The sequence below is a fragment of the Dromiciops gliroides genome, chromosome 5 (assembly GCF_019393635.1).
Source record: "Dromiciops gliroides isolate mDroGli1 chromosome 5, mDroGli1.pri, whole genome shotgun sequence".
Lineage (NCBI taxonomy): Eukaryota > Metazoa > Chordata > Mammalia > Microbiotheria > Microbiotheriidae > Dromiciops > Dromiciops gliroides.
The window spans coordinates 293,676,286-293,704,230 of NC_057865.1; the positions used below are offsets into that span (position 1 = coordinate 293,676,286).

The following is a 27,945-nucleotide window of genomic DNA, read 5'->3' on the forward strand; positions in this document are numbered from 1 at the left end:
TTGTTAACTGTTTCCCTCCATCCTATTCCCTTCCCCATGATATTTACTCTATTATCTATCTTCTTTCACCCTATCCCTCTTCAAAAGGGATTTGCTTCTGTCTGTCCCCTCCCCCAATCTGCCCTCCCTTCTTTTGCCCCTCTCTCTTTATCCCCTTCCCCTCCTGTTTTCCTGCAGGGTTAGATAGATTACTCCACCCAATTGAGTGTGTATGTTTTTTCCTCCTTGAGGCAACTCTGATGAGTTTAAGGTCTTTGAGCCTATTCTTATGAGTGTAAAATTCATTTACTGCCTTGCTCCTCTCCCATTTCTTCTCCCACTCCATAAGCCCTTTCCTGTTTCTTTCATGTGGGATTTCACCCCATGCTATCTCTGCCCTTCCCCCTCCCCCAGTGCATTCTCCTCACCCCTCAATTTAACCCTAAAGATGTCATCATGGGGCAGCTAGGTGACACAGTGGACAAAGCATCTACCCTGGACCCAGGGGGATCCCAGCCAAAATCCAGCCTCAAACACAAGACAGTCATCCACTGCACGATCCCAGGTCTGTCCCTCGACTCCAATTTTTTATGGTTTTCTAGGGTTTTGTATTTGAAAGTCAAATTTTCCATTCAGTTCAGGTCTTTTCATCATGAATACCTGAAAGTCCTCTTTTTCATTGAAGTCCCATTTTTTCCTCTGAAAGATTATATTCAGTTTTGCTGGATACGTGATTCTTGGTTGTAATCCCAATTCCTTTGCCCTTCGGAATATCATATTCCATGCCCTCTGGTCCTTTAATGTAGAAGCTGCTAGTTCTTGTGCTATCCTGACTGGGGCTCCACAGTACTTGAATTCTTTCTTTTTGGCAGTTTGCAATATTTTCTCCTTGACCTGAGAGCTCTGGAATTTGTCTATAACATTCCTAGGAGTTTTCCTTTTGGGATCTCTTTCAGGAGGTGATAGGTGGATTCTTTCAATTTCTATTTTACCTTCTGCTTCTAGAATATCAGGGCAATTTTCTCTGACAATTTCGTGGAAGATAATGTCCAAGCTCTTTCACTGATCGTGGTTTTCAGGTAGACCAATAATATTCACATTATTTCTCCTGGACCTATTTTCCAGGGCAGCAGTTTTCCCAAGGAGATGTTTCACATTGCCCTCTATTTTTTTAATCATTTGGATTTGCTTTATTGTGTCTTGGTTTCTCATAAAGTCACTAGCTTCCATTTGTTCAATCCTAATTAGGCACTTATTTTCATCAGAGAGCTTTTGTACCTCCTTTTCCATTTGGCCAATTTGGCTTTTCAAGCTGTTGACTTTTTTCTCATGTCTTTCCTGCATCACCCTCATTTCTTTTTCCATTTTCCCTCTACCTCTCTAGCTTTATCTTCAAAGTACTTTTTGAGCCCCTCTATGGTCTGAGACCAATTCATATTTTTCTTGGAAGCTTTAGATATAGGGGCCCTGACATTGACATCCTCCTCTGAGGGTGCACCTCGATCTTTCTTGTCACGAAAGAAACTTTCTATGGTCCTCACCTTTCTCTGTCTGCTCATCTTGCCTTTCTTTTACTTGACTTTTAGCTCCTTAAAGTGAGGCACTGTTTCCAGGCTGCAGTATCCCAAGCTTAAGAAGTCCCAGGTGGTATGATTTAAGGAGGATCAGGTTCTTCACTCACCTAGCCTGTTCCCTGGTCCATAGATGACCCCAGACCAACTTGTTAATCCACCAGCTTTATGTGTTGTGGTTGTCAGCTCCAACAAACCTGTGCCCGTTCCCCACCTGGGCCACTGCTACTCAAGCCTGCCTCCTGGTTCCCAGCAGGAGTGAAAAATCCAAGTTCTGCCTCAGCACCAGCATAGACCCCTGTAGTCTCCCCCCTGCCCAGGGCTCAGCCCTCTCACTAGACTGTGAGCTTAATTCCAGATGACACTGGTGCTTCAGCTGATTCAGAGGCTCTGGGGGTCTCCTTCTCTGGTGAGGCCTTCCTGGGACTGGATCTGTGTCAGGGTGACTGTGGGGTTGGGCTCCACTCCTGTCTCAGCACAGCAGCTCCCTCCTTCTGACCTTCCAAGCCATCCTTGGTTGGAAAATTATCTCAGAATGTTCTTCTGTGGGTTTTGCTGCTCCAGGAATTGTCCTGTGGCTTTATTTTGATGTTTTTTGGAGTGATCATGTCATGAGTTCGAGAGCTCACTGCCTTTCCTCTGCCATCTTGGCTCCGCCCTGGAAGAAGGACACACCCACCCACCCATCTCTTTCTTCTAAATGTTCTTTATGTGGGTGCTGGGGTCCCATCAGGGAGCTCTCCTGCCTGCCTTGGCTGACATGCCTGTAGCCTGGTGAAGGATACAGTTGGGAGATAGGGGTAGACCTCATACTTTTTTTTTTTGCTAGGCAAGGAGGGTTAAGTAACTTGCCCGGGTCACACAGCTAGCTAGTTAAGTGTCAGGTGTCTGAAGCTGGATTTGAACCCAGGTCCTCCACTGCACCACCTAGCTGCCCCCTGGACCTCATCCATTTAAGATAGAACCCCATGAAACTAGGGGAGGTGACTGGGACATTGCCCCACGGCACCAAATTAGAGGGTTCCAAGGGCAACATCCGATGGTGTACTTCTTGCCTGCCCCTGTACCCAGAAGCCTGGCCCGCCCCCCACCTGGCCCCTTTCCCTGTGAGGATGGTCTTGTTGGGTGGCCTCCCCTAGTGGTGCCAGTCCGTGTTTGAGCCCATTCCCAGTGCACCATAGCTACATATACCCACACTCACTCTCAGCTGCAAACACTGGCAGTTTTTCTCCCATTCCAAAAGCCATCCTTCTGTGTTTATACTGAATGTTATCTTTGGCTGAGACCTCAGGGCCTGTACCTCAACCTCTACTTAAATAAGAACCTCTGGGGAGCTGAGTGGTGCAGTGGATACAGCATTTGCCCTGGAGTCAGGAGGACTGGAGTTCGAATTCAGCCTCAGACACTAGCTGTGTGACCTTGGGCAAGTCACTTAACCCTGATTGCCTCCAAAAAACCCAAGTACCTCCTCCAACCCCACACCTATGACTTCCTGACATCCTTGTTGTTTGTCCTTCAGTCTCAAAGAGGAATGTGACATCCTTGCAGTGAATTTGATTTAAGTGAAGGAGGGCTATGCAAAGTCACCAACCTCACTCTTTCCTCCAGAGTCAGTGCCTATATATATATATATATATATATATATATATATATATATATATCAAGACAACTGGAGATGATCTTGGATGTTCAAGGCAATTGGGGTTAAGTGACTTGCCCAGGGTTACACAGCTAGTAAGTATCTGAGGTGAGATTTGAACTCAGGTCTTCCCAACTTTAGGTCTGGTGCTCCGTCCACTGTGCCATTCAGCTGCCCCTCTTGACATCTAGCCTCTACTTAAATACTACTACTGACAAGGAACTCACTACCTCCCAAGGCATCACATTCCACTCAGGGGCAGCTCTGGGATGGGGGCTGGATGGTAGTTGAGGAAGGCATTCCAGGTGTGGAACTGAGATGAGCCACTGGTCCCTGCCTTGCCCTCCAGAACCCAGGGGAACGAAGCTTATCCTCTCCCATTTCCTGGAGGAAAATCGATTCATTTCTTTACAAAGAAACACAACCACAGCAGAACAACATTGAGCAAAGTTTTATTCTATTTTCTGCACAAAAGAAAACATGTAGCCCGGAAGAAAGCCACTATTGGAGAAGGAAGCAGGACAAAGGCATTGTTGGTGGCACCCACCCACTGTCCAGGGAGCCTCCAGAGCTGGGCAGAGCCAGGATGTGGAGGGGCACCTCTGGGAGCAGACAGACCCTGGCACCGCCCACATCATTTTCCCTCCACAGGCCATTCTGGCCAAAGGTTCTGCCTCACTGGGAATAATCGGTCAGCTTCAAGTCACCACAATGTGGGGTGCTCCCAGCCGAATGCAGGAAGTGGTGCAGTGACCACCCTCCCCATTCTCTGCTCCTCTCTCCAGCCCTGCTTTTAACTTCTTTGAAACCCCCGTCCTTCCCATCACTAGGATGCACACGCACACTCACACACACCACCCATACACACACATACACACGACACAGGTATACACAAACTCACCTACACACAGGGGCACGCACACACACACGCAACCATCCCTTGCCCTCGTGCCTCTCTACCCAGCCTGGCCAAGTGACCCTGTCCCTCTGATACCAATGGACAACTATTATTTGCAAAGCAACATGTGAAGGGGGAAGGTAGTCACTGAGCTGAGGCAGACTCCTCTAAAAAAGGCAGGAAAGGAAAACCACACATCTGGTACAGCCAGATATTGAACTGGCTGGCCTCTGGTCACAAAAACCGAGGAGGGGGCTGGGATTAAATGAGGCAGAACCACCTGGGCTAGGGCAGCACAGACGGTACCTGGGGGGGGACCCTCCTGGGGGGAAGGAACTCTTTGGAATCTGGCTTGAGGCTGCTGGCAGAAGGGGCAGCAGGAGGTGGCCGGGACCCTTGGCTAATCATGCCAAAGGGGAAAAAAATTTGAGGCCCTTGGAATCTTTCTCTCTATCCCTCTATCTCTGTCTCTCCTTCAATACCATCCTCCCTGTCTCTCTATCCCTCTGTTTCTCTTTCTGTCTCTGTGTCTCCTTCAATACCACCCTCCCTGTCTCTCTATCCCTCTGTTTCTCTTTCTGTCTCTCTCTGTCTCTCCTTCAATACTACCCTCCCTCTCTATCCCTCTGTCTCTCACACACACATCCCTTGACCACTTGGGGTCCCCTCCATCACTGTGGCTTCCCCTCGGAGGAGCTGGACACTCTTGCCCATAACTCTGCTCTCTTGACATTCCTGGCCCAGTCCCAGCTGTGGACCCCAGGCTCCTCATAAATAAATACTCCATGGCTCTTCAAGTACGTTTTCCCAAAAACCAAACAGCTGTCTTTCCATCTCTCTTCTGAGTCAGAGGAGCAATGACAAACTGCCACTGGCTGAGGAGGACTTCAGGCGTGAGCCAGCCCTCCGTTCTCTGGAGACCATGGAGGTCCCAAGAAGAACTTTCCAGGAGACCATGGGTCTTGCTGCCTGGCACCTGTGGCCTGTGGGGAGCTGGACCCATCTTGCCCCCACCTGACTCAAAAGCCCCCTTAATGATTGAAGCTGTCCCGGGCCAGGCATGGGGTAGCCGGCCTGTCGGATGCCCCGCATACGGCTCTGCTCAAGCTCATGAGACAGACAGGCTGAAGATACCAAGGAGGGGCCCCTGGATGGATGGTGGCCCCAAAGGAGCGTAGACCAGCTGTGGCACGAGCCATCTCCTTTTGAGAAACCCTTTCTTGCATGGGAGCTGGGTTTGTTGGAGAAGAAAAAATAAAATTAAAAGAAAAAAATGTTTAAAGCCTCCCAAGACCAAGAGGAAAAAACTCCTGACTCTTGAGGGAGCATGTGACTGAAAAAAATGAACCATGAAAAGTTGGTCACAGTGTTTGGGAGTGACTAATGGTCCAGCTTAGTGATGAACATGACCCCCACCTGGGAAACTGTCACCTCTGGCAGAAAAACTGAATCGAGTCACCCACCCAGCGTGGGAGGGGAAGGTAGCGAAGTCTGCCTGCTTTACTGGGGGAGGAAGGGGAAGAGGAAAGGCTGCCAGTCTAGAGACCCGTGGTTGGGTGTTGCTCCCCAGCCCCTGACATGGGCCCATGTGTTTGTTTATGTGTGTGTATATGTGTATAGGTATGTATATGTGTGACCTTGTTCCTGTGAACCAGCTCTCCATCCTGCCTGCTACCCCAGGTCACTGTCCCCCCTAAAAGGAGAAACGCAAGTCCTTGGAGTACCCCACTTTGTCCAGGTTGGGGATGCAGGCATACTGGATCATGGGAGGGGGCCCACACATGAGGATCAGGGGCTCGACTTCAGGGGGAGGCATGTGCTCTCGGATCATGTCCTCATTCACAAACCCTTGGCTGTAGTCCCAATCTGAAGGGTCAAAGGAGGAGGGGAAAAACCAGAAATTACTTTGAGACTGGCCCGGTGAAAACGTCTCCTCAATTCCCCTTTCCCTCCCCAGGCCCACAAGGCCCAGCTCAAATGAAACATCTCCTCCAGGAGGCCTTCCTTGATTTCCCCCTTAGGCAGGAAGAAGGAGCCCATGTGGCAGGTGAGACATCCACTGGACTCAGCTCTGTTGAAAGGGAGTCCCCAACCAATGCTGGAACAGCCCCTCCCTCGGGGACAGACCGGCTCCCCCTGGGACAGCCCCCTCCCTCTGTAAACAGAGACCCTTTAGCACGATCCCACCCCACCCCCTCACCTTCAGGGGCTTTATCCACAGTGAACCAGAGCTTAAACCGGGCTGAGTGCTGGTTCCTCAGTTCCTCCAGCTCGGACTGGAGCAGAATGTCCTTCTCTGTCTGCAGGGGAAAGATTGAGTCAGACCTCTCAGCAGGGGAGGCCGGGGCAGGAGGTGAGAGAGGCCGGACACTCAGCTTTGTCATGGTCATCAGCCCGGCTACCACGGTGGCAGGGGGCAAGGACCTCTGCTCAGCCTTCTGCCCCGGACGGTGGCAGATCACAGAGTCATGGGATGGAGGAGCCAGGAAGGACCCTAGACATCAGCTAGTCTGGGGCTCCCTTTGGGGGGAGGGAGTAAAAACGTAAAGAAGTGTGAAGTCCAGAGACAGGAGGGATTTTGCCCAAGAGTAGAGGAAATTGTCAGTGGAGCTAGGACTAAAGTACAGGTCTCCTGGACTCCTGGTCCTTTGCTCTCTCCAACTTCATTTGTCTGACCCTTAGTTTCCCTGTCTGTAAAAATGGGGATGGAGCCTTAGGACAGGGAATGTCAGAACTAGGAAGGTCTTAGGCAGGTCATGTCCTCCCTTTTAGCCTCCATTTCCTCATCTGTAAAATGAAGGGGTTGAGGGGGCAGCTAGGTGGCGCAGTAAATAAAGCCCTGGCCATGGATTCAGGAGGACCTGAGTTCATATCCAACCTCAGACACTTGACACTTACTAGCTGTGTGACCCTGGGCAAGTCACTTAACCCTCAAAAAAAAAAAATGAAGGAGTTGAACCGTTTGACCTATAAGGTCCCAGGTACCTGAGGGGCAGGTGCCTAGCACTTGCTGCTCTAAGAGCCCTGGGTTCTGGCCATCTCTGCCCTCAGCCTGTGGCCTGCAGGGTCATCAGCCATCCTGAAGGGATCACACAGTACCCACTGATCAGTTAGACTACAAGGCTGTAGTCAGGTCAAGAAGCTTGAGGCCCCACCAGTGACGGTGCCTATGGCTGGGCCAAGGTGAACACAGACATGAGCCAGCAGAGAAGCAAAGCGCAGCCCCCATGCTGTCAGGGGTCCCCATCTGGGCAGGGCTGCAATAGACTCAGGGAAAGGAACAGGGGCCTGGAAAGCTTCCATCTCCTCCGTCTCAACCTCTCCCCAGATTATCCTCTTCCTTTCCTCAGGCCAGGCCTCTGTGCCCACCCACGAGCCTTCAGGAAGGTGACAGAACAACAAAATAACAACTGAGTCACGCATTCATAGATTCAGAGCCAGAAGGGACCCAGAGTTCATGACATGAACTCCCCCTCCCCCATTTTACTGAGGAGGAAAAAGATATAGAGGATAAATGATTTGCCCAAAGTCACAGAGATCATACATGTCAAAGGCAGGATGTTAACCTGGGTCTTCCCAACTGGAAGTCAGCATTCTGTCCCCCATACAACATTGTCCGGTGCCTTCCCTTTACATATGGGGAAGGTGAGGCCCAAGGAGAGGCAGCAGGCACCTGCCCAGCAGCACCCGGTGAGAGAACAGCAGCAGCAGGAAAAGCACGCAGGTCCCCAGTGCCCAGCCTCGGGCCCTTGCCTGATACCACATGGCCTGTGGTACATCCAAGGGCTCAGGGAGTTGGAGGGAGCTCTCTCTGGGGTCTGACCCATATTGCCTGCATTCTAAAGTGACAAGGCTCCACGTCTCCATGGGACGGCAGCATGAGTGGGTAAGAGAAAGCTTTATCCTTGGGCTGAAAGAAGACTTTGTTTGGGACAGTATTGAGGCCTCAGGTTGCAAGGAGCCAAGAATAGATGTCATCCATGGGTTTGACTCCCACAATCCCAGGGGATGAAGTGTCTGTTCCAGGGTCAACCTGCACAAAAATCTCTCCTACAAGATGCCCAAAGAGCAGTCAAACAGGCTATGCCTTTAGACCTCTAGTTATGGGAAGCTCCCTACCTCCCAAAGCAGCCCACTCTGCCATTGGACAGCTCCCGCAGATTGGAAATGTTTTCTGACATCTGGTCCTGCCTTTAGCTTGTCTGTACACATCTGTTTCTATGTTGTTAGCTCAAACTTCATATAGGGAGCTGGGTAATGCCAAGATTATGAGTTTGAGACATTGAAGGACGATAGGGCTCTCAAGAGAAGTGGGAAAGTTTGGGGGAGAAAGCTAATGAATGAGCTCAGTTTGGGACATGTTGAGTCTTGAGATGTCCCTGGGTCAGCCAGCTTCAAACACCCAAAAGGGAGAGACTGGGCATGAATATACAGCTCTGGGAGTCATTTGCACAGAGATGATAATGAAGCCAATGGGAGATGATAAGACAAAGAAAGGAAGAGACCTCGGGGTGAGTACTTTCCCACACCTCTTGCTTCTTTCACTTAAACAGAGAAAGAAAGAATCTGGCCTCCCGTTCTGATTGCCGTGGCAACCCCTGGGTCCAGCTGCTAACGTCTGGAATGTGGCATCACAATGAGGAAAGTCCACACAGAACAATCCAGGCCTTTCTTCAGGGTGCCTGGGCAGGCTCACCCACGGGAGAGAAGACTAAATAAAAACTGAACCAAAAACCTTCCTGCTAAGAACCGGTCCCCTGCGAGTCAGGGACCTTTGAGATCGTCCAGCCCAACCTGTGGGGAGAGTAGGCGGGGGAAACTGAGGCCTAGACGCGCCCTCTCACAGCAGTCATGGAGCTAGTGGGTGGGATTTGAACCCAAGCTCCTTTGAGCTCCAAATCCTGGGTGAGTTCCACCGGACCAGCTAATGGTCATCGGCGCACCAATTAAGACAACGCTGGCCATTCTAGTGCTACCCTCACACTTTACAGAGGAGGAAACTGGGACCCAGAACAGTTCCTTGGAGGGTGCCCCTGGTCCCACAGCCAGCTAGTGTCCAAGGGGAGATTTGAACCCAGACCTCCTGCCTCTAGGCCCAGCGATGCCTTCACCCTGCACCTCCTCTCTTGCCATCCCTTCAGACTGATGCTCTGTGGTACCTTTCAGTCTAGTTCCCTGCCCAGTGTGTGACCCGCTTCGGAGCTTGGCTGCTCACCCTCCCTGCCCCCTAACCAAGGCTGCAGCCAGAACCTTCCTAAGGCAGAAGACCAGACTGGGTGCCCTCCCCAGCTTCCCTCCCCCTCTGAGATGCTCCTCCAGGCCAGGGGTCTCCAGGGGGGCTCGGGCCAAAGATAAAGACCTGGATTCAGACCTTGAGAGAAGTCTGCTCTGCCCAGAGCCTGAGAAACCCCTCGGATAATCCCACAGATAAGAGAAGAGCACAAGCAAAAAATCCCAGGCACGTCATTTGTAAACAAGAGTGAGCATTCCTGGGAATGGGCCCCGACAGAAGCAGCCAGGCCGGGAGCTGGCCTGGGCCTCTGAGGGGGAGGGGGGAGAAGGGACCTTTACAAGTTATCTTTCACACAGGAGGGTAGCCCAGGGGCGCCACAATGCATAGAGCGTCATGCTTCATCTTCCCGAGTTCAAATCTGGCCTCAGACACTTCCTAGCTGTGTGACCCTGAACAAGTCACTCTACCCTCCTTGCCTCAGTTTCCTCCTCTGTAAGATGAGGTAGAGAAGGAAATGGCACACTTCTCCAGCACCTCTGCCAGGAAAACCCCAAATGGGGTCACGAAGCATCGGACATTATGTAGAAGAGGGAAACTGAGGTCCAGCAAACAGAAGTGACTTGCCCACGGTCACCGGTAGGACCACAGATCTAGAACTGGAAGGGACCTTTGGGCAAGAATTCCCTTAACCTCTATGAGCCTCAGTTTCCTCATCTGTAAGACCTCACTGGGGGTGGGAAGGCAGCAGGGCAGGGCCTTTATCTTTTTTTTTTTTCTTTTTTGCGGGGCAACGGGGGTTAAGTGACTTGCCCCGGGTCACACAGCTAGTAAGTGTCAAATGTCTGAGGCCGGATTTGAACTCAGGTCCCCCTGAATCCAGGGCCTGTGCTTTATCCACTGCGCCACCTAGCCGCCCCTTAGGGCCTTTATCTTTGGCCTGAGCCTTGTAGAAAATATTCCGAGTGGTGGGAAAGCCCCAGAGATCCCCGGGGAGCTGTCACAGGGAGGTTGGCACCTCTCCCTACCTCGTCTCTCCCACAATCATCTATTAAACATCAGGCCTTGGGATGGGTGCCAGGGATACCAACCAAAACCATGCCCAGGCTGTGCTACCCTCAACAAGCTTCCATTCACTGGGGGTGGGGAGATGAGGACATGCAGATGAGATCCAAGGGAGCTTTAGGAGAGGGGAGAGAACACGCACGAGGTGAGGTCACGGAGGGCTTCCCAGAGCATGCTGCCTGAGCTGAGACCAGAGGTGAAGCCGGGGGTCTAAGCGGCTCAGGAGTGGCAGCCAACTCCCAAGCCGGACCCTGGGAGCGCCCACATTGGAGCCAGAGCATCTCCAGAGACCAAGGGGCGGGGCTGACCTGATTGGCAAAGAGCAGGTGGCAGACAGTGTGGTCCTCAGGGTCCTTCATGATGGCTCGGATTAACTGCAGCATCGGGGTGATACCTGGAAGAAAACCAGCATGTGTGTGTGTGGGGGGTGCACAACTCCCCCACCCCCCACCCCCACTTTGGGCTGGGGCAGGTAGCTGCGGGACAGGTATAAAGCCCCCCACCCACCCAGCACGGTGTCCAGGAGCCTGTGTGAAGCAGACCCGGGCAGCCTGAGTTCACTTGGCCCTAAGGTGAACTGCCCGGAGACCCTGGTCTGGGGCCATTGGGCAAAGAAGATAAAACCAGTCTGGGCCTTAGCAGAAGAGTCCCCGAGACCTCAGGGAACCTCCTGCCAACTTTTTATCAGTCTCCTCGCTAACAGCCTTTACCTGGTCTTACTGCCTTGGACTGATCTTCTACAACCCTGGGCTTCCTTTTACTGGAAGGTTGTTGGGCGTTTTTATTAAAGGTTCTAAGTGAGCCAAGATGGTGGCTGGGGAGGGCATTGTCATACCGGGGGTCCCAAGTTGAAGCAGGGGGGTTGGGGAGTGGAGCCACACAGACCCGAAGGTCCTCCTCACCTACCTGTCCCTCCTGCGATCATGCCCACTGATTTCACCGTCTTAATGGCAGGCTCCGACTTCTTGTCAGGACGGATGGCAAACTTCCCTGGAAGACAGACCCATCATAGACACAAAATGAGATGGAGAGAGCTTCGAAAACGCACCTCCTCCACAAAGAGGCAGACACAGGAGCCACCAGACACCCTTGTGAAAACCCAGAATGGCTGGCCGTCCACGACTCCAGCCTCCACATTTAGCATCCAGAGAGGGGAAGGGATGGGCCCAGGGCCATGGACCCAGAGAGGAGCCCAGCTACAATTTAAATTCAGGTCTGTGAAAGGGCTTTTTCACCCATGTCTTAGGTGGAGTAGGAACAGAAAGCGCTTGATGATTACACAGAAATCTGACTGGGATCTTATTTTAATAATTCGCCTTTTCTGAATTAAAAAAGGTGAAATGGAAGGTTGCATAATTATAAAGATCAAGATGACTGGCCTTGAAGAAGAGATGAAAAAATGTTTTTTTGTTTTTTTGTTTTGTTTTTTTTTGCAGGGCAGTGAGGGTTAAGTGACTTGCCCAGGGTCACACAGCTAGTGTCAAGTGTCTGAGGCTGGATTTGAACTCAGGTCCTCCTGAATCCAGGGCCGGTGCTTTATCCACTGCGCCACCTAGCGGCCCCCTTGAGGCTTTTTTTTTGACTTGGCCAATGGTGGAATTTGTTTTAGTTGGACTATACATAATTATAATAAGGTATTTTGTTTTTCTTGTTTTCTCAGTTGCAAGCAAGAGTGGGAAGGAGAGTGGGTGGAGCATCATTTGAAAAAAATAATATTTAAAAGACAAAAAGAAAATGCACTTTCCTCCCTTCTTTGAAGAAGTGGAGGATTGTGGATGTAGAACGATGTACGTCATGTCAGATTCAGTCCATGTGTTAGGTTTTGTTTGTTTTTTTAGTGAGGCAAATGGGGTTAAGTGACTTGCCCAGGGTCACACAGCTAGTAAGTGTTAAGTGTCTGAGGCCGGATTTGAACTCAGGTCCTCCTGACTCCAGGGCCGGTGCTCTATCCATTGTGCCACCTAGTTGCCCCCATGTGTTAGTTTTAATCACCTGCTTTGTTTTTTCCTTTGCTTTTTTTTTCATTATTACATTCTTTGTTACTCACTGGGGAGCTACAAGGATAAAGATTTACTTGGAAATCAAAGAGATAAAAATACAAGATGGCAAAACCAGAACGCAAATCACCTTTGCCATGGTAGACCAGCAGTCCACTGGGGCCTCTGAAGTCAATTGTGTCATCAATTTTCAGACTCTCCAGGTACTGGGACATCTTCCCGCCAGCAGGAAACTTGGGATGTGTGTCTTTGAAGTAAATCTAGAAAACAGTCCCTGCCCATTTAAGTCAAACCCCAAGGCCAGCAGCCCCCACGGTCTGGGCCAGCCCTTGACAAAGCCCTTGCAGCCTCTCCTCCTGGGAGCGCCTCCCAAACCAGGGGCTTCCAACCATCTCCTGGCTCCCCTGGGCCTCCCACCAGGGCCAATCTTTCTCACATGTCAGCCCTCCCCGCCACCTGCCAGCCTGTGTCCTTTCCCCCAGCGTCTGACCTCAAGGAGCGGTCCTGTTTGATCGCTACCAGACCACCTAAGTAATACAGACAGAAATGATTGATAACCAGTTAATAGATGCTATCTCATTGAATGTCAGAGCTGGGAGGGGACCTGACCAATAAAATCAACCCTTCCATTCCATAGGTAAGGAATCATGAGCCCGAAGGGACCGCAGAATCCATTTGGGGCCAATATTTTACAGATGGGTAACCTGAGACATGCATCTAGGCAGTAAGCCTTAGAGGTAAGAGTTGAACCCAGATCTTCTGATTGCAGGGCCAATGCCCTTCCCCATGGTACCACATGGCTTCCCATCGTTAAGGTCCAGAGAAGAGGATGACTTGCTTGAGGTCCTATAGCAACATTAAGCTCCCCAAGGATACTTGTATCTAACACCCTAAGTCCCCAGAGAAGTGCATACCTCAAGTGGAAATTTCAGACCCTTTGGCAGGCTGGTTAGGGAATAAGGGAGAGAGAGAGAAGAAAGAGAGCCCTGAATTTGGAGGCAGGAGTTGGGGTTGGATCCCAACTCTGCTCATCACGCGGCACAGTTGGCAGCCACTGCACCTAAGGCTCATTTCCCTGATTATAAGTTGGCCTGGAGGGTCTCTAAGGGCCCTTCCAGCCCTGAGTCATGCAGTTCTAGGAAGGGGTCTTGGGGGGGCTCTTCTGGTTGCCTCGTCTGCCCAGCAAGGAGCTAAGGGTCCTTGCTTGGGCCACCCATCCCCATGTGCTCCCTGCACCCTCTCCAGCCTCCCAGGACTCTACACTAGCTGCCCTGTCATGGGCACCCCCCAAACATGCCCACCCCACTGCATGATGCCCTGAGATGACTCCACTCTATATGGTGAGAAGGCTTAGCCTCACTGCTCTCTCTCCACCTTAGGGGACAATGTGAGCCTCATCAGCTCCCCTGGATTTAATTAGCATCTCCAGCTTGATAATTTTCAAATCTACCTGAACTGCCTTCACCTCCCTCCTAAACGCTCGGCTTATATCTCCAGCTGTCTATTGGACGTGACAAGTGGAGTGTCCATCATGCCCCTCAAACTCCACATGTCCCAAACTGAGTTCATTATCTACCCCCCCAAGTCCTCCAGGCTTACAATCTCCCTCCCTTTCGTCCTCAGTTCTCTCTCTCAAACCCCACAGATGCAAATTGTACCTTTGTCATATCTCTCCACACCCCCCGGCCAGCATGAAGCCTCCCGAAGGCTTTGATGGGCCACAGTAATCTGTAAGCCCCTGGCCAAGGCAGCAATGGGGGGCCGGAGAATGGGAAGGGGGGTGGAAATCCGGGGCTCCGGTCCTTACAAACTCAGCAGATTCCAAAAGATGTGAGCTGCTGCTTACAAGGTGATGGCTGGATCTCATTAGCTTAGAAATTAGACGCTGGGCTTTCATCCAATGATGGAAAAAGAAAAGGAAGGCTCAGGCCCCTAGTGAATGCTAGCAGACAGAAGCTTCCCGCTGGGGCCCCTGGGACCCTTGGGGGAGGGGGGCTCACCTTGATAACCAGATCCACAAAGCCTTTGTCGTCGTCACTGGAGACAGGCGTGTAGGGCCGGATGACCAGGTTCCCATCAATGCGGGCTGACAGGTAAATGTGCTGGCCTGGAGGGAGGATAGAGCAGGAGATCTCTTCAGGATGGCTCTCTCTGGGTGGGGGGGTGTCTACCCCTTGTCTGTGGTGTGGCCACTCTTGGGCAGTCAGTCTGGTGAAGCCTGGGGCAGGCGCCCATATCGGAATCATGGCCTGACTTCTTGTGACCCCATTGGGGGTTTTAAAGATACTGGGGTGGTGTGTCATGTTGTAAAATGCATCAAATAAAATCCCACAGGGTGAAAGGAAAGCCAATTATATTGGAATATGGCCATCAGAAGAGCGAAATGAGCTCAGGGAGCAGAATAAGAGGTCCTGATTGAGAAGGAGGAAGAGGAGGAGGAGGAGGAAGGCAGCAGCGGGACTCATCCCCACGCCCAGCAGTCATAGCCCAGTGGTTGACACAAAGCAGTCAGTGCCCTTGAACCCTGGAGTACAAAATGGGAGCCCCCAGGCCAGTCCTGGGCCTTCTGACTGAGTCACCAGGAGCTCACAAGGAGATGGCACTGTGGCCCACTTTCCCCGCCTTTTACTACATATATGCAAAGGCTCCTTTGATTTGGTGTTTACATTTAGCCTAAAAATAAATTAAACTTTTGAGGGTTATGTGACTTGTCTAGGGTCACACAGCTAGTAAGTGTCTGAGACCGAATTTGAACTCAGATCCTCCTGAATCCAGGACTGGTACTTTATCCACTGTGCCACCTAGCTGCCCCCTAAATTAAACTTTTAAAAATGATTCCATGGCCTGTGAGATGACCCCACCTCAAAGGAGAGACTCTTTCCCTTTCTCTGGCCCGGACAGGCCAGGGAGCATGCCTACACTGTCATTCTCCAGGGATGGGTTGGTTAGTTTGGTTGAATAGCCTTTCTTTTCCCCTTCTTTCTCATTTTTTTATCCCCAAAGATGGAATTCTAGATGGGGCAGGGAAGGGACAGATATCTGGATAAAGATATGGGAGGCACGTCTATGGATGTGAACATCTACAAAAAACTTATACAAGACACACCCAAAAGATAGCAGTAAAAATCAAAATGGAATAAAAGGAGTGTCTGTGTGCTCACAGCCTCATTGCCCAGCCATGGTCAACTCACCAAACTGGCCACAAAGAAAAGACACAAAGCAGAAAACAGAGTGGAGGCTCTGCTTGCAGCTGCTGGCTTCAAGCTCATGCCCTTTGAGCTCCCAGGAGACCCTCCCCTGACCCCATGCCCCATCCCTGCCCCCAGGCACTGCCACAGACCAGGGCCCCATGGTTGGTCCAAGGCCAGGAGCAGGACTCACCAATGGGGAGGCCCAGCACGTGGTGTGGAGACGGGAGTGCGAATCGGAACCTCCGTGTGTCATGGCTGATATTCTGGGAGGAAAGACAAACCAATGTTCTAATGAACAGCAGTCAGACCAGTGAGGCACAAAGGTTCAAGGAATGGCCTTAAAGCCAGAAGGACCTGGGTTCGAACCCCACAAGATGAGAAGGTTCTGCCTGGCATTAGCAGAGGAATGTCCTCACCTGGGACCCTCACCAGTCCCTTCCCCATCCCCATCTCATTTCTGTACCATCTCACAGCACTTTCTTCCCACAGGGGAAATCTTAAACTAAAGCTAAGGTGGTTAACGGTCACAGAGCAAATAAGGATCAGGGTGGGGTGTCCACCCAGATCTTCGGACTCCTCTTTCCTCTGCACAATGTGTAGTCTTCCTGAAAAGGTCCAGAAAAGTCCCAGGGCATCACCCATCAAGAGAGTCCTGGGGCTGCCCAGCTGCCAGGACCTCCTTTCCCTTCATCAAGCAAATGGGAATCCCTGTCTGTCCACCCAGTTCTCAATCCCAAATTATCTCTTCCAGGAAGCCCTTGGTGTAGTGGATAGGCTAATCCCTCATCCAAAGAAGCAGCCTTCAGACACTTGAAGGCAGGCAGCTAGGGGGGCCTGGAGTCAGGAAGTTGTTCTCCATGACCCCATTTGGGGTTTTCTTGGCAAAGATACTGGAGTGGTTTGCCATTTTCTTCTCCAGGAGTCAGGAAGCCCTGAGTTCAAATCTGGCCTGAGATACTTCCTAGCTGTGTGACCCTGGACAAGTCATCTCACCCTGTTTGCCTCAGTTTCCTCATCTGTAAAATGAGCCAGAGAAGGAAAAGGCAAACGACTCCAGTGTCTTTGCCAAGAAAACCCCAAGTGGGCTCACAAAGAGCTGGACGTGATTGAAAATGATTGAACAATTTGAAGACAGCTAGTCTGCCTGGCTCCCACCCCGCAGGGCTTATCAACAGGATGAATGTTCTCACTCCTTTCAAATGACCTGAAACAGTGTAAGCTCCCAAGGGGAGGGATTGTTTGACTGTCAACACTGGAACCCCATTGCCTGGTTGAGCCAGGCCCCTAGGGAGCTCTCATTGATGGGTCCTCCCATGTCAGGATATGCCGACCCTTCCCCACCCCATCCCCTTCCTCTGCTCTCCCCAGCTTATCGGTGCCCTTCCCTGAAGGTGGTGTCCAAGACTGACCGACTATCCCACACGTGGGATGCAGATGGGCCAAAGCCCAGGCATTCTCACCTGTGTCTTAAATGCAGCCTCAGCCAACAGGGGGCTTTGTCTGGGGTGTTGGTCACCACGGCCCTTTTGGAGACTCATTCAGAGCTGGCAGCCCACAGAAACACCCCTTGCTATCTTTCCAAAGCTGAACAGCCCTTAGGCCGCAGTGTCACCCTGTGGAGCTTGTGCAGGGGTGTATAGGAAGCTCTGTCTCTCTGAGCTGTGATTGCTCCCCACCTGTCACCTCTCCCCACCCCCAGTCACCCAAGGCCTGGGCAGGGACAGTAAGTGGAAGGACAGACCAGAGCCCTATTCAGAAAGGGCCCTAAATCAGAGCCCAGAGCCCATAAGAGGCTCACAGATTTGGGCTGGAAACCCTAATTAGGACCAGGTAAAGATGCTGAGGTCTAGCCTGGAAAGAAAACTCTGGTAGGGGCCTGTAGGTGTTCACTGTTCTTAAGAACCATTGTTTGAGGCAGTTTTCAGATGATGAAATCAAAGCTATCTTTCACTATATGAAAAAATGCTCTAAATCACTATTGATTAGAGAAATGCAAATTAGAACAACTCTGTGGTACCACCTCATACCTATCAGATTGGCTACTATGACAAAAAAGGAAAATAATAAGTGTTGGAGAAGCTGTGGAAAAATGGGAACACTAATGCATCGTTGGTGGAGTTGTGGGTTGATCCAGCCATTCTGGAGAGCAATTTGGAACTATGCCCAAAGGGCTATGGGATTGTGCATACTCTTTGATCCAGTAATTCCATTACTAGGTCTGTATCCCAAAGAGATCACAAAAAGGGAAAAGGACCCACATGTACAAAAATATTTATAGCAGCTCTCTTTGTGGTGGCAAAGAATTGGAAATCAAGGGGATGTCCATCCATCGGGGAATGGCTGAACAAGTTATGGTATAGGAATGTAATGGAATACTATAGTGCTGGAAGAAATGATGAGCAGGCAGATTTCAGAAAAACCTGGGAAGACTTAAGTGAACTGATGCTGAGTGAAGGGAGTAGAACCAGGAGAACATTGTACACAGTAACAGCAACATTGTGTGATGATCAACTGTGATAGACTTAGCTCTTCTCAGCAACTCAATGATCCAAGACAATGCCAAAGAATTCATGATGGAAAATGTTCTCCACATCCAGAAAAAAGAACCATGGATTCTGAATGCAGATTGAACCAGACTGTTTCTACTTTTGTTTTTGTTTTTTCTTTTTCGAGGTTTTTCCCTTGTGTTCTGATTCTTCTTTCTCAACATGACTAATGCAGAAATGTTTGATGTGGTTGTACACAGATAACCTATATCGGATTGCTTTCTGTCTTGGGGAGGGGGGAGGGAAGGGAAGGAGAGAGAAAAAAGTTGCAACTAAAAATCTCATGAAAACAAATGTTGAAATCTATCTTTACATGCAAGTGGAAAATAATAAAATACTCTTATTATTTGAAAAAAAATTTTAAAGGGAAAAAAAAGAACCATTATTTGACTGGGGCCCAGAGGGCAGGAGATGGTGGGCCCAGAATTACAGGGATGTATAACCTAGAACAAATTGCTTACTGTCTCAGGGAAAAGGCAGGGAGAGAGAAAACTTGGAACTCAACATTTAAAAAAAAATTAAATGTTAAAAATTGTCTTTACATGTAGCTGGGGGGAAAATAAAATATTATTTAAGAAAAGAATCGGGGTTCTTCAGAAGTGTAATGGGCTGCTTCAATAGGTAGTGAGTTCCCCATCACTAATAGGTCTTTCTGCAGAGGCTGGATGACTTCTTGCCAGGAAACAACAGAGAAGAGATTTTCTGTTCAGGCAAAGGTACACTAGAAGCCCCTGAGCTATCTCGTGAAACTGTGTCCTCCAAACCAGGTCTGTGAGAGAAGAACCTAGAGACCAAAGGATCCCAAGCTCCTCACAAAGTTGTGTTGGAGGACGGAGGTGTATTGGGCAGGGGCAGGCAGCATGGCAATCATGACAATTACTAGCTCCCTATTGCCCTAATGACATCCAGATTCACTAGCCTGCAATGCCAGGAATTCTTGTGCTCTGACCCCTTCTCTCTTTCCAGCATCAACTCCTACTACTTACTATGGGTGTGCTCATGGCTAGGTCACCTAGAATTTCTGGGCCTCAGTTTCCTGATTTATAGAATGAGAGAGATGGCCTAGGTAGTCTCTGGAGTAACTTCCAGATCTAGAGGGAGGATCTGATCCTGTGATGAGCTGTGTGACCTTGGGTAAGTCACTGCCCTGTCTCTGGGCTTCAGTTTCCTTTTCTGGCAAAGGGGATAGAGCACTGGACCCATAGGCCAGAAGATTGCAGACAAGCTTCGCTCTGACATAACCATCATCCCAGGACAAAATGACTCAGGATGTTTGGCAAGTAGCCAAACATTCCCAAGAAGGGTCTGGATGCTGAAGATGAGGCTGGAGCCCGGATTATCAGACCACAGGCATGCTGTGGGGGTGGCCTGTTATCCCTGGGAGGTAGAGAAACAGGGTGAAGAAGCTACTCTGGGTTCTACCCATCTTGGAACAGAGAAGGAGTGAATCACAAACCGGCAGGGCTGGGAGGGGCCTTAGAACAGGGAAGGTCAGAACTTAACTGGGGAGCTTAGAACAGGAGATGTCAGGCCGATTTTGGCACCCCCAAATTTTATAGAATCAGGTGAAAGCCTCCAGAGCTTTGCTGGCAGCTCTTCTTTGGGGAATTTCTGGGTGAACATGGACAAGAAGCGAAGACACTGAGCAGGCCAGAATGGGTTGCAATCTACACTGGTGGAAGGACTACACACCCACAGAGGATATCACAGGAAGTATCCAAAGGAGAGGGAAAGGGGAGCGAAGGGAAGGAAATATGCATTTATTAAGCGCTCCCTGGGTGCCTGGCACTGTGCTAAGTGTCTTACAATGATCAGCAACCATGGGAAGGAGGTGCTCACTTTACAGATGAAGAAACTGAGGCAGGCAAAGTGAAGTGAGTTGCCCAGGGTCCTACAGCCAGTAAGTGTCTGAGGCGGTCTCCTGGATTCCAGGCCCAGCGCTCTGTGCACTGTGGCATCCCCTAACAACAGCTAAACAGCAGAGCAGGGGCTCATCAGGACAGGGCATCCCGTCTACCAGGATGGGTGTTCAGACTGGAGAGGAGAAGGCTTAGGAGCACAGGAGGGATGTCTTCAAATATCTGAAGGACGGCTGTGTTCTGCTCGGTCCCAGAGGGCAGAACAAAGGATGGAGGAGAGTTGCAGGGAGGCTGACTCGGGTTTGATAAACTGGAAGTATTTCCTCACCATCAGAGCTACTGTCCAGCGATAGACAGTGTGAGGTAGTGAGCTCCCCATCCCTGAGGAAGTTCATCAAAGGCTGGATAACAAACTGAGGCTACAAAGAACCTGAAGTCACAGGGCTGGAGGTTGGAAGAGGCCCCTCTCAGGGTGCTGCTGAGGTATATTTCCATGTCTATAAATCACTTCACCTCTGACTGTCTCAGTCTCCTCATCTGTAAAAATGGGATGATTTTGTCTCATAGTGGCAAAGGTAAACTACACTTACTTGGGTTATCGACTCCACCGGTACAAGATGGGGAAGGCAAGTCCCCGTCACATAAACCAACTTGAAGACACTGGAGAAGAGGGGACTCAGAGAGGCTGAGAGCCATCTTTGACATTTTTGAGCTGTCCCCTCTCTTTGTGTGTGTGTGTGTGTGAGGCAATTGGGATTAAGTGACTTGCCCAGGGTCACACAGCTAGTAAGTGTCAAGTGTCTGGGGCCAAATTTGAACTCAGGTCCTCCTGACTCCAGGGCTGGTGCTCTATCCACTGTGCCACCTAGCTGCCCCAAACAGAACTCTCTTTGGCCCCAAGGTCTAACTGGGGGTGGGGGTGAAGGGGAATGGATAGAACTTGCATGTGGCATCAGGAAAAACATGTTAGGAAATAGAACTGTCTTAAAGTGAAGCAGTGAGTTCCCCATCCCCAAAGATGCTCAAGTGGAGTCTTGGCCAACCACTGGCCCAGGGCATGGTGGTGCTGGGAGACTCAGTGCCTGCCTTGCCCTACTTTGCAAAGCTGTGTAAGGGCCATGGGTAGAAGATGGGTGGGTCAGGGTTGGGTGAAAGTAAATAAAGCTGAGAAAGGGTCATTGCAGGGAACTCTACCTGCCCAGGCCCTGGGAGCCAGCCCAGCCATGAAATCATCCAGTCAGGAGAAAGGACAGAAGGAGAGTTTGTTCAGCTGGTTTTTTAGTTACTCAACTCATGTTTAAAGAGGGGGGAAGGGAGGGAGAAAATTTTTAATGGGTAGGTGGGTTGGCCTCAGTCCTTCCTGTTTGTGTGGAACATTCAAGGCTGACCCAGAAAAAGTCAATCCAGTTCCCCAGCTTTGAGTCCTTTGCAGGCCCTGAAGATAGAACAAGGCCTGATCCTAGATCTAGACTGGGTGGTCCAGTGGATAGAGCTTTGGAGTCAGGAAGTCCAGAATTCAAATTTGGCCTCAGATACTTAAGTCATATGAGCCTGGGCAAGTCACTAAGCTGTTCCCTGACTCAGTTTCCTCATCTGTAAAATGAGGATAATAATATCTACTACCCAGGGTCATTGTGAGGATCGAAGGAAATGACAGAAAGAACTTGCTTTGTAAACTTTAAAAGCAATATAGGATACCCTTTGACCCAGCAATCCCACTTTTAGGTCTTTTGCCCAAAGAAATCATGGAAGGGGGAAAGGGACCCACATGTACAAAAATATTTATAGCTGCTCTTTACGTGGTAGCAAGGAATTGGAAGTTGAGGGGGTGCCCATCAATTGGGGAATGGCTGGACAAGTTGTGGTATAGGAATACAATGGAATACTATTGTGCTGTAAGAAATGATGAGCAGGAAGAGTTCAGAGAAACCTGGAGGGTCTTACGTGAGCTGATGATGAGTGAGATGAGCAGAACCAGAAGAACATTGTACACAGTATCATCAACATTGAGTGTTGACCTACTGTGATGGACTATATTCTTCTCACCAATGCAATGGTACAGAAGAGTTCCAGGGAACTCATGATAGAAGAGGATCTCCAAATCCAAGGAAAAAAAAGAAAGAAAGAACTGTGGAGTATAGATGCTGATTGAACCATATTATTTCTTTTGTTTTGGGTGCTGTTGTTTTTTTTTTTTTTCTATTTTGAGGTTTTGCATCACTGCTCTGATTCTTTCTCTTGTAACAGGATTAATGCAGAAATAGGATTAATGTTATTATGTGTATATATATGTGTGTGTATATATATATATATCTATATGTATATGTATAGAGATATATAGATATAACCTGTATCAGATTACCTGCTGTCTAGGGGAGGGGGGAGGGAGGGGAGGGAGGGAGAAAAATCTGAAATTGTAAAGCATGTATAAACAAAAGTTGAGAACTATCTTTACATGTAACGGAAAAAATAAAATATCTCATAAAAAAAAAAGCAATATAGGAATGGGAGCTATAATTGTCGTGCTTGTCTGGAGATCAAGAAGAGTGCTGTGTAAATGCTAACTTAATTATTCATATTATTATCATTATTGTCAGCTCAGTGGTAGGCACACACTGAATATTTCTTTGTTTCTTTCCAGAACAGAGAAAGGGCTCTGAACTAGGTCAGGGACCTGGACTCTGGTCCTAGTTCTTCTAACACAACTGGGCAAGTAATTCTACCTGAATTCTACCTCAATCAACGCACAAGAATGCATTAAGTGACTATTTTCTGCCAAGCCCTGGGGATGCAGGCATAAAAAATGAGACAATTCCTACCTCACAAGAATCTTTATCACTGTTGTTAAAAAGAAGGTTGGGCTGAATTGGAATCATAGGGGGCAAAAGGAGCATAAACAATCATCTCACCAGCTCTCCACCTCATACAGGAATGGCTGCTAAGTCTCTCCCTGCTAGACAATCCTCTAACCTTTGCCTGAATGCTGGGGTGGGGGGTGTGCCTCATCACCACTCAAGCAACTCCTTCCCATCTAGAACTGCCCCAACATCTTCCTTCTTGTACTTTCACCCACCAATCCTGGTTTCTCCTGGAACCCCATAATTAGGTCTAACCTCTACAAGGCTGCCTTTCAGCTCCTGGGTCCTATATTTGCCACATATTTTTGGGGTTTTTTTTGTTGTTTGTTTTTTGGCGGGGCAATGGAGGTTAAGTGACTTGCCACAGCTAGTAATTGTCAAGTGTCTGAGGCCGGATTTGAACTCAGGTACTCCTGAATCCAGGGCCAGTGCTTTATCCACTGCGCCACCTAGCCGCCCCTGCCACTTATAACCTATGTGCCTGGTCTCTTCCCCTCTCCAGCTAGGCCTAAGTCTCTTTTTCTGTAAATTGAGGGCCTCTGAGGCCCCTTCTAACTCTGAACTTGTGATCCTGATCCTGTGGGAAATCAGGGTTCCAGTTTCCTCCATTCCCTTCTTTCCATAACATTGTCTCCTCTAGGCTTAACATTCGTTGCTCCTTCAGCTGTTGCTCAGAGAATGGGCCTTCTAAAGACTCAGCCATCTGGCTCAGCCTGGGCCAGACATTCCCCAGGGCTGAAGTCTGGGGACACTGATTTCTCAGGTCTAGTCTCCTTCAGTCTAACACAGGGTCTGTCCCTTAACCATGTCTCTTCCTACCTGGGAATCCCTCCTTTATGCCCTGCCCTTTCTCTAGAATCCCTGATAGCTGTAGTCCTTGACTCCAGGCTATCTTGTGACCTCAAGGGTGGGAATCCAATCAGAACCCCGCCCCACCCCCCATGAAAAAAAAACCACCACTAGCCTTGGATTTAGAGTCAGGGGCTCATTTTGAGTTCTAGCTCTGCACTTACTACCTATGTGACTTTTTTTTTTTAGTGAGGTAATTGGGGTTATGTGACTTGCCCAGGGTCACACAGCTAGTAAGTGTTAAGTGTCTGAGGCCAGATTTGAACTCAGGTACTCCTGACTCCAGGGCCAGTGCTTTATCCACTGCACCACCTAGCTGCCCCTACCTATGTGACTTTAAACATGTTATTTCCTCTCTCTGAGCCCCAGTGTTTCCCTCTGTAAAACGAGGGATCTGGGACTAGACAGCCTTAAAGGTCACTAAACCTATCGTCCAATGATCCCTAATATCTGTCCCTTGCTCCCCCTCCCACCCCCTCCATGGTCCCCTGGGTGCCTTTCAGGTAAGCCACAGGGTCTTCCTTTGGAATTACCTAATAGAAGATCGTACATGGCCAGTGGGAAAATTTGATTTGCTTCCCTGGGCATGTTTCTTACAAGGGCTTCATTTTCCTTTCTTTTTTTAATGGGAGGGAAGAGATGAGACAGAAAATAAATGCTTATTAATTGAAAATGAAGTAGGGAAATGACACGCTGGAAGGGCTGGAGGCAAACGGGTATGAAGTGTTGGTGGAGTTGTAAATTGTTCCTGCTAGTCTGAAAAGCAATTTGGAGTTATACTCCCTAAGTGACTGAGCTGCACATGCCCTTTGACCCATGCCCCAAAGAGATCAGAAAAAGAAGATAAAGGGCCCACCCGTACAAAAACATCCATAGCAACTCTTTTTGTTGGGGGCAAAGATTTAGAAAATGAGGGGATGCTCATCAATTGGGAAATGGCTGAATAAGTTGAGGTACATGAAGGTGATGGACCACTAACATGTTGTAAGAAGTGAGGAAGGTGGGGCAAGTAGATGGCGCAGTGGATAGAGCACCGGCCCTGGAGTCAGGAGGACCTGAGTTCAAATCCAGCCTCAGACACTTAACACTTACTAGCTGTGTGACCCTGGGCAAGTCACTTAACCCCAACTGCCTCACTAAAAAAAAAAAAGAAGAAGAAAAGAAGAAGTGAGGAAGGGGATGGATTCAGAGAAACCACAGAAGACTTGTCTGAACTGATGCAAGATGAAGGTGAGCAGAACCAGGAGAACAATGTATGCAATAAAACACAGCAAAGACAAGAGACTTGGAAAGACTTAGAGATGGATGTATGCAGTGACTCACTGAGGACTCATGATGAAACCTGCTGCCTACTTTCTACCAGGGAAGAGATAGACTCAAGGTGAAGCCTGACACGTAGATTTGTGGACGTGGCTAATGGAAGAATTTGTTTTGCTTAATTATGTCTATTTGTTACAAGAGTGGTTGGTTTCCTTTTTTTTTTTCTTTCTCAGTGCACAGGGAGGGGGCAGGGGCAAAGAAGAGTTTGTAAAGAAAGAAAAAAGTTTTTTTTCATTGAAGAAAAGTAAAATTTAATTTAAAAAATTGAAAGATGTAAATAAAAGTGAATCCTATTGTTTTCTGCACCGACTCACTTCTCTGATTTTTCTTCAGAGCCCCGATAGGCTCAACACACAGGCTGTTAATCAGGATAGGAGCTATTCAGCCCTCCAGTTGTTCATGAGATGGGTGAGAATTCCCAAGGCCTCTACCCAGTCAGCATCAAGTAGACAGCTACTGGTGACTGGACCTGGGACCGGGGATCTGGGATCCAGAGGCAGAAGGGACACTCCACCCACCCACCCATTCCAACCAGGATGGGGCTAATTTTAAGGGAGATCAAGTCCTCTGTCTTTCTAGCCCCACAGAAGGGATATGCCCAAGTCTAGGGGGTCTCAGAGCATTCCCCACCCCAGACTGGGCCCTGTCACTCACCTCTTTGTCAATCAGCCTCAATGGGTACTTCACCTCAGGGTTCTCTAGGGTGATGGGTGGAGCCGACTTCCCAAAAAGCTTCATGAAGAGGCTATAGATGAACCAGACAGGAGACAGCACGAAGCCACCCAACTGTAAAGAAATGAGGGGGAAAAGTCATTGAAGGTGCATTGGAACTCAAGAAGGGGAGAGAAAATGAGGCATTTGATACTCTTGCTAATGGGACAATGGTCTTGAGACCCTGGCAGCCTCAATGAGCCATGTTTTCAGGGAGGTCAGCTCCTCCATCCCCACCTCCCCAGTTCTCAAAGGGTCACAGATAGTGATAGTAAAGTCTCCCATGAAACCCTTTCATTTTCCAGTGAGAACCCAAGGGGAGGAAAGGACTTGTCCAAGGTCATGCTGATGAGGACAGGAGTCATGAATGCTGTGTGAGGACAGGGCAGACCTGGCCCACAGCAAAATGAGGAGGGTCAGGTTGATTTGCCCTGAGATACCCTGACACTTAAAAAAAATTTTTTTTTTAATTCTTTTGGTGAGGCAATTGGGGTTAAGTGACTTGCCCAGGGTCACACAGCGAGTAGGTGTTAAGTGTCTGAGGCTAGATTTGAACTCAGGTCCTCCTGAATCCAGGGCCAGTGTTTTATCCACTGTGCCACCTCGCTGCCCCCACCCTGACTCACTTTTGAATCACTCCTGGCCAGTCTAAGTACTGTGTACCCTCCCCATCCAAATCTGCCAGCCCTAGGCAGAGCAATCTGCCCCTAAACCCTATGTCCTTTCCAAGGGTCAGGTGAATGTAAAGAATTCACACACACACACACACACACACACACACACACACACACACACACACACACACCTTTTTTATTCTTTGTTATAAGGGACGGATCTCTGGGAGGGGGCAGGGAAGGGCACATTGGGAAGTATCAGTGATGTCAAAACAAAAGATCAATAAACATATTTAAAGAAAAATGAATATGAAAACTGTCAAAGATGATTATAATCATCAAGGGGAGTTTCTAAAGCTCTTAAGCCCCTGTCGGCCATGTGGTGATAGAAAAGAGAGTGCAAGACAGAGTCAGGAAGCCCTGGGTTCAAATCCTGCCTCTGATACTCACTAGCCCTGTGATCCTAAGCAAGATCCTTAAACTCTGCCAGCCCCGGGTTTCCTCATCCATCCATAAATTGGATGCAATAATATCACAAAAGCCACTCCTGTCACTATCATGTTGAGTTCTAGGTGACCTCGGAAGCACAGCCTGCAGCCATATCATTAGCCTCCTTCTCCCCCTCCTCAGCTCTCTTCCCTTCCCCTTCCATCCCTTTCTCCTCTCCCTCCTCTTCCTCTTTCATCTTCCTCCTCCCCCTCTTCTTTCTCACCACCATAGAAACTTCAGGTCAGGAGCTTCAAAATTTAGAGCTGTCTCCACTCCTAATATTCATGTGGCCTATTTGTGCCCAATCTGTGGTAGAGCCTTCTGAACCCTCATTGGTCTGATCAGCCACAGTCAGACACACAGTAGTACCTTTGCCCCAACACAGCAATGTCCTTTTGGTCTACTTTGAGAACAAAGGACAACAACCGTTAATAAGAAAAGGGAAACACGGGGACTTGGCCAAGGTCACTTAGCACTAAGGGTTTAGATCTGCATTTAAGGCTTCCTGGTGATATCCATTAGTCCATACCAGCTCAGGTATCACTATTTTTAAAAAAAATCCACTTCTTAAAAGTGGGCAGCAGCTAGGTGACATAGAGGATTGCACTCAGAAGGACCTGAGCTCAAATTCAGCCTCAAACACTTACTAGCTGTGGGAGCCTGGGCAAGTCATTCACCCTGCTTGCCTCAGTTTTCTCATCTGTAAAATGAGCTGGAGAAGGAAGTGGCAAACCCCTCCAGTATCTTTGCCAAGAAAACCCCAAACCAGGTCATAAAGAGTCAGACACAACAGAACAACAACAACTTCTTAAAGTTGTTACAGTGTGGGAATACAAGGATTGGTTTTGCTTAACGAAGATATTTGTTACAAAGGGTTTTCTGGTTTCTTTTAAATAGATGGAAGAGAAGGTAAATTTTTGTTAACTGAAAAGAATGATCCCTTTAAAAAGTACCCTCGGGTAAAAGATTTCCAGGAGAAAACTCCAGAAGAGAACCAGACAGAATCTCCAACCGAAATAGATGGGGGCAGGGAGGACTCCCAAGGGCCCAAGCTTCCGGAAAGCACTTTGGGCCAGGGTGGAGGTTATTTGGGGATTCTGTCTCCAAGTTCCAGCCAATTGTGTCCAAA

The 27,945-nt window shown here is 49.1% G+C and overlaps 1 protein-coding gene across 2 annotated transcripts in view; it reads right to left on the reverse strand.

Annotated features, from left to right (window-relative positions):
• Nucleotides 1–3,624: 3,624 nt before the first annotated feature.
• The window catches only part of LOC122728181 (NADH-cytochrome b5 reductase 3), a 37,118-nt gene continuing 12,797 nt past the window's right edge, over nt 3,625–27,945 (reverse strand). The window contains exons 1-9 of one of the 2 annotated variants that reach the window (XM_043966448.1): nt 25,657–25,788; nt 15,761–15,833; nt 14,380–14,486; nt 13,294–13,324; nt 12,510–12,639; nt 11,289–11,372; nt 10,691–10,776; nt 6,288–6,387; nt 3,625–5,953 (exon numbers count right to left, since the gene is read on the reverse strand). In XM_043966448.1, the coding sequence (XP_043822383.1) occupies nt 5,781–5,953; nt 6,288–6,387; nt 10,691–10,776; nt 11,289–11,372; nt 12,510–12,639; nt 13,294–13,324; nt 14,380–14,486; nt 15,761–15,823 (774 nt within the window). In that variant the 5' untranslated portion in view covers nt 15,824–15,833; nt 25,657–25,788 and the 3' untranslated portion in view covers nt 3,625–5,780. Of the gene's footprint in view, nt 5,954–6,287; nt 6,388–10,690; nt 10,777–11,288; nt 11,373–12,509; nt 12,640–13,293; nt 13,325–14,379; nt 14,487–15,760; nt 15,834–25,656; nt 25,789–27,945 lie in introns of those variants that run through there. The other variant, XM_043966447.1, reaches the window with a different exon arrangement.